At 40.5% G+C, this 6306-nt stretch overlaps 1 protein-coding gene across 1 annotated transcript; it reads left to right on the top strand.

Moving 5' to 3' along the window:
- The first annotated feature begins 1011 nt into the window (after positions 1 to 1011).
- LOC132549183 (uncharacterized) lies at positions 1012 to 4157 on the top strand. Its single transcript, XM_060213099.1, has 3 exons — positions 1012 to 1073; positions 2429 to 3315; positions 3718 to 4157. Exons 1-3 carry the CDS (start codon positions 1012 to 1014, stop codon positions 4155 to 4157), a joined length of 1389 nt encoding a protein of 462 aa, XP_060069082.1.
- Positions 4158 to 6306: the final 2149 nt, after the last annotated feature.

Below are 6306 nucleotides of genomic sequence, written 5' to 3'. Positions count from 1 at the left end.
GATATTGCAGCTTGGAGATCAAGATAGGAAGACCACTGTTCGAAAAACTGACTGTTTCGAAAGTCGTTCTTTTTAGAAGACGGTGGCCGATATATTACACAGAGTCTAAAATGTGAAGTAGAGCCAGCAGTTACTGAGTACTCTGCATGCTCAAAGTTAGTCCAGTCATTCTCATCTGGAGACACCACTTGCTTTAACACCAAATTGGACTTGTAAGCCACTGCGATTCCTCCTCCCCGTCTATGACGAGAGGAATGCAGGATGCTGTAACCAGTGGGCAGAAGTTCAGAAATTACACTCGAGTCTATTGAAGAGGTTTCAGTTATTGCCAAAATGTCTGAGTCATTAGATATCAATAGATCGCTAATGGACGATGCCTTGTTCTTAACAGAACGACAATGTTATCAGTTTCAGAGGGGAAGGCGATGGAACATGTCCATGATGTTTCCTTAGATATTTGAGGTTTCCATAATTGACAAGTCTTTGTTGTCCTGATGTCTTGGACCTTATGGAAACATGAGATGGTATAACACACACAGTATCATTAACATCAGATGTAGATGATGGTGAGAGGCCATGCTGTGTAATTAGGTGTACTAAGTTGTTTCTATTAACACCTGACTGCCTAATAACAGTGTTGATGGTGTTTTGGCCATTTGTAGTTATACAGGGTATTGTTCTTATAACTTTTCTGCCACCCTTGGAACCTCTCCTAGTGCGTGAGCAGAATTCACTGGTCAGGGTAGATGGAGATTTAGTAGCACACAGATTTAGTCTCTCAATAACATTCTGCCACGGCTGATTAGGCACATGCTTCACATGTCTCAGTGCTAACAATAGGCACCTGGTGTAGGTAAAAGTCATGGTCTGATAGTCACACTGTGGTCATATAGAGTATCACAGGAAATTAAAACAGTAGGATCACCATGCACCAATGTAGGTGTCTGCCAAATCAGGGTGATGTCTAATAAGTATATCTGGTACAAAACTTGAGTTTGTCAGGAGAGCAAAATGGGAGCAGCCTATCCAGCGCTAACCAGTACTCACTCACTAGTAATGTTACTGAAATACCAGTAATGACACGGGGGCCGGCTTGTACTAAGGGACTAGTGATGTTACTGAAATACCAGTAATGACTCGGAGGCCCGCTTGTACTAAGGGACTTGTGATGTTACTGAAATACCAGTAATGACATGGGGGCCGGCTTGTACTAAGGTACTAGTGATGTTACTGAAATACCAGTAATGACTCGGGGGCCGGCTTATACTAAGGGACTAGTGATGTTACTGAAATACCAGTAATGACTCAGGAGACGGTACTAAGGGACTAGTGATGTTACTGAAATACCAGTAATGACACGGGGGCCGGCTTGTACTAAGGGTAACGACTCGGGGCCGGCTTGTACTAAGGTACTAGTGATGTTACTTTAAAACCAGTAATGACTCGGGGGCCGGCTTGTACTAAGGGTAACGACTCGGGGCCGGCTTGTACTAAGGTACTAGTGATGTTACTTTAAAACCAGTAATGACTCGGGGGCCGGCTTGTACTAAGGGACTAGTGATGTTACAGAAATAACAGTAATGACTCGGGGGCCAGCTTGTACAAAGGGACTAGTGATGTTACTGAAATACCAGTAATGACTCGGGGGCCGGCTTGTACTAAGGGACTAGTGATGTTACTGAAATACCAGTAATGACTCAGGAGACGGTACTAAGGGACTAGTGATGTTACTGAAATACCGGTAATGACACGGGGGCCGGCTTGTACTAAGGGTAACGACTCGGGGCCGGCTTGTACTAAGGTACTAGTGATGTTACTGAAATACCAGTAATGACTCGGGGGCCGGCTTATACTAAGGGACTAGTGATGTTACTGAAATACCAGTAATGACTCAGGAGACGGTACTAAGGGACTAGTGATGTTACTGAAATACCAGTAATGACACGGGGGCCGGCTTGTACTAAGGGTAACGACTCGGGGCCGGCTTGTACTAAGGTACTAGTGATGTTACTTTAAAACCAGTAATGACTCGGGGGCCGGCTTGTACTAAGGGACTAGTGATGTTACAGAAATAACAGTAATGACTCGGGGGCCAGCTTGTACAAAGGGACTAGTGATGTTACTGAAATACCAGTAATGGCTCGGGGCCGGCTTGAACTAAGGGACTAGTGATGTTACTGAAATACCAGTAATGACTTTGTGCTGTGCTCTGTTTTTTCCTTTAACTAGTTGAACTAACGTGGGATTAACGTTGTGTTTCATGGCGTTTTGTAACTTATCAGATACACGATCATGTCATGTTAAGGAAATCATTGTCAGAAGTGAACGACACTATTCCAAAAACTGGCTTCTGTTCTAAATCTTCTGGCAGTTTTGATTTTTTTAGGAAATAAGAAAAATACGAATTAGAATGCTTTATCGGAACTAGATTTGACAAGGAGACAGACAGTGATAGATACAATGTACGGACGACAGATCAGCAGATAAAGGAGACAGACAGTGATAGATACAATGTACGGACGGTAGATCAGCAGATCAAGGAGACAGACAGTGATAGATACAATGTACGGACGGTAGATCAGCAGATAAAGGAGACAGACAGTGATAGATACAATGTACGGACGGTAGATCAGCAGATCAAGGAGACAGACAGTGATAGATACAATGTACGGACGGTAGATCAGCAGATCAAGGAGACAGACAGTGATAGATACAATGTACGGACGGTAGATCAGCAGATCAAGGAGACAGACAGTGATAGATACAATGTACGGACGGTAGATCGGCAGATCAAGGAGACAGACAGTGATAGATACAATGTACGGACGGTAGATCGGCAGATCAAGGAGAAAGACAGTGATAGATACAATGTACGGACGGTAGATCGGCAGATCAAGGAGACAGACAGTGATAGATACAATGTACGGACGGTAGATCGGCAGATCAAGGAGACAGACAGTGATAGATACAATGTACGGACGGTAGATCAGCAGATCAAGGAGACAGACAGTGATAGATACAATGTACGGACGGTAGATCAGCAGATCAAGGAGACAGACAGTGATAGATACAATGTACGGACGGTAGATCAGCAGATCAAGGAGACAGACAGTGATAGATACAATGTACGGACGGTAGATCGGCATATAAAGGAGACAGACAGTGATAGATACAATGTACGGACGGTAGATCAGCAGATCAAGGAGACAGACAGTGATAGATACAATGTACGGACGGTAGATCGGCATATAAAGGAGACAGACAGTGATAGATTTAATGTATGGACGACAGATCAGCAGATAAAGGCGACAGACAGTGATAGATACAATGTACGGACGGTAGATCAGCAGATAAAAGAGACAGACAGGTATAGATTTCCGCGTAGATTTTGTAGTGTAGAAAGTGTTTCTATCGATTTGTTGTTAGCACCGTCGAAAATGTCACCGTTTTTAAGCTTGGCCATCAAAATTACGTAACGTGTATGCTATTGTCTCCTATTTCCATCTATCATTTCATCTAACCAACACGATCGATAGAGGGACTTTACAGTCCCGGAATCGGAAGGCTTTATAAATCACTTGAGAGCAAATTTACTGGTCATGGTACAATGTATGCGCTACCCAGACAGTAATAGTGTACAAATCGAAATGAAAACAGCTACAGGGTCCTGGTAGTGCGTGTTTGCTTGGTCTTCTGAAAAATAATGTCTTTATACAGTGTTTTCAGACTGGCCGACTGACGAATGTCAACATGACATGATCCACATCAAGAAATCATCAGGAGACATCATGACTGATACCACATCCGGAGACAGAAAATCATCAGGAGACCTCATGACGGGTACCACATCCGCAGACAAGAAATCCTCAGGAGACATCATGACGGGTACCACATCCGCAGACAGGAAATCATCAGGGGACATCATGACTGATACCACATCCGGAGACAGAAAATCATCAGGAGACATCATGACGGGTACCACATCCGCAGACAAGAAATCATCGGGAGAGATCATGACTGATACCACATCCGGAGACAGAAAATCATCAGGAGACATCATGACGGGTACCACATCCGCAGACAAGAAATCATCAGGAGACATCATGACGGGTACCACATCCGGAGACAGGAAAATACCACAGTACCACATATGGTGACGGGTACCACATGCTGTTACGGTACCACAGTATATTTCGAAGTTCGATGTTGATATTAAGATTGCTCCATTTCCCTTTCAGGCAGAGTGCATATGAACTCAAAACGTCACCAAGATGTCGGGGACATTACGTATCAACTATCATTGAGTACGAGACCTTATCGAGTAGGGAGGCACAATATGGAAAGTGGAGTATATTTGGCAGAAAAAATCATACTGAAAAATAATATAAACCTGCGTAGTGTTTATTCAACATTTCCATATCTCATGTTTTCAACAACGCCATTTTAGCGGAATATTTCAAACGATCCAATGAATAATATGTACTAAACCCGTCAGTTTGGTAAATTGCATGTATGCAATGACATAGGTCTCTTAATGACCATAAGCTAACATTGAGGTATTTACTGTGTATCACTACTTGACTGTAGCTGAAAAATAAATAAAACTTCACAATCGACACATTTCCAGTATTTTTTACGCGTTTTCTTACAGAATTAACGGTCATTTAGTCCATCGCCAAAAATCGTACCGTTTCAGCGTCACGGTGACCAACTCGTTACGAATTTTCCTACACAGTTTGGCAGTAACGTAATGTAATTCTTGGTAATTATCGTCACTTCGGGAGACCTCGGTATTTTTACTAACTGACACAGTTTTTTTTCCTCCGAGAGGTTCTATTTGCAGATGAGCACCTCCTATACGACCACGTGACAATGATTGATGTTTTCTTGTCCATTATAAACCACTTTCCTAGAGAATGTAGAATTCTCCCATGTTAAAATGTTTTCAGTAAAGACAAAGAAATTTTTATTGAATCCTTTTAACTTTTTTCAACAAGAGCTTTGTTGATTCCTTTTCAGGATCGATACATGTCAGTATTACCCCGATAAGCATTACGTCGTTCCTTGGCCTCGTTTCCGAGTATTTTTCATTGTTGATGAGTCACAAGCATTTTAAGTAAAACAAATAACAATATATATATCAGTTGGCAGAAACGATAGTATCTAACGCAAGTCGGAATTTATGAGGAAGGCAACAAGCAAACACGGAGCTCAAAGTCAAATGACATTTCTAATTCGAACAGGTAAAGGAAGGCCGATAAAGTGATAAATATTTGAGTTTTTAATTCATGACATCGGGATGCTACATCTAGGTCAAATCTCAGTCATATCACGTTCTCAATGTAACAGCCGGGTAAGTGACGATTAAACAATATATCAGATATATTTGATTAAAATCATATCGTACAGGAATTTTACAATGGTATCGCAATGGCGTTCATACATCTCGACAAAAAGTGTCGACACCAGGTGTTGTAAAATTTCGAGGATTTTATAAAATTTTCATTGCCCTGACCTACTAATCGCTAAGGCACATTTTCATAAAATAGTAACGATTGGTTAACACTTCAAACAAAATAGTAACGATTGGTTTACACTTCAAACAAAATAGTAACGATTGGTTAACACTTCAAACAAAATAGTAACGATTTGTTAACACTTCAAACAAAATAGTAACGATTGGTTAACACTTCAAACAAAATAGTAACGATTGGTTAACACTTCAAACAAAATAGTGACGATTGGTTAACACTTCAAACAAATAGCTACGATTGGTTTAACACTTCAAACAAAATAGTAACGATTGGTTAACACTTCAAACAAAATAGTAACGATTGGTTAACACTTCAAACAAAATAGTAACGATTGGTTAACACTTCAAACAAAATAGTAACGATTGGCTAACACTTCAAACAAAATAGTAACGATTGGTTAACACTTCAAACAAAATAGTAACGATTGGTTAACACTTCAAACAAAATAGTAACGATTGGTTAACACTTCAAACAAAATAGTAACGATTGGTTAACACTTCAAACAAAATAGTAACGATTGGTTAACACTTCAAACAAAATAGTAACGATTGGTTTACACTTCAAACAAAATAGTAACGATTGGTTAACACTTCCAACAAAATAGTAACGATTTGTTAACACTTCAAACAAAATAGTAACGATTGGTTAACACTTCAGACAAAATAGTAACGATTGGTTAACACTTCGGACAAAATAGTAACGATTGGTTAACACTTCAAACAAAATAGTAACGATTGGTTAACACTTCAAACAAAATAGTAACGATTGGTTA

Source organism: Ylistrum balloti, unplaced genomic scaffold (genome assembly GCF_031769215.1).
Source record: "Ylistrum balloti isolate Yb309-2 unplaced genomic scaffold, AGI_CSIRO_Ybal_v1 Utg370044, whole genome shotgun sequence".
Classification (NCBI taxonomy): Eukaryota; Metazoa; Mollusca; class Bivalvia; order Pectinida; family Pectinidae; genus Ylistrum; species Ylistrum balloti.
This window is presented reverse-complemented; position numbering and strand designations above follow the sequence as displayed.

What these genes read in the sequence shown, in the direction of transcription:
- LOC132549183 (XM_060213099.1), top strand. Translation starts at nt 1,012, where the DNA reads ATGGGAGCAGCCTATCCAGCGCTAACCAGTACTCACTCACTAGTAATG. An exon ending in GTAATGTTACTGAAATACCA is followed by an intron (nt 1,074 to 2,428) that starts GTAATGACACGG and finishes TATCGGAACTAG; the next exon opens with ATTTGACAAGGAGACAGACA. An exon ending in GCAGATAAAGGCGACAGACA is followed by an intron (nt 3,316 to 3,717) that starts GTGATAGATACA and finishes GTCTTTATACAG; the next exon opens with TGTTTTCAGACTGGCCGACT.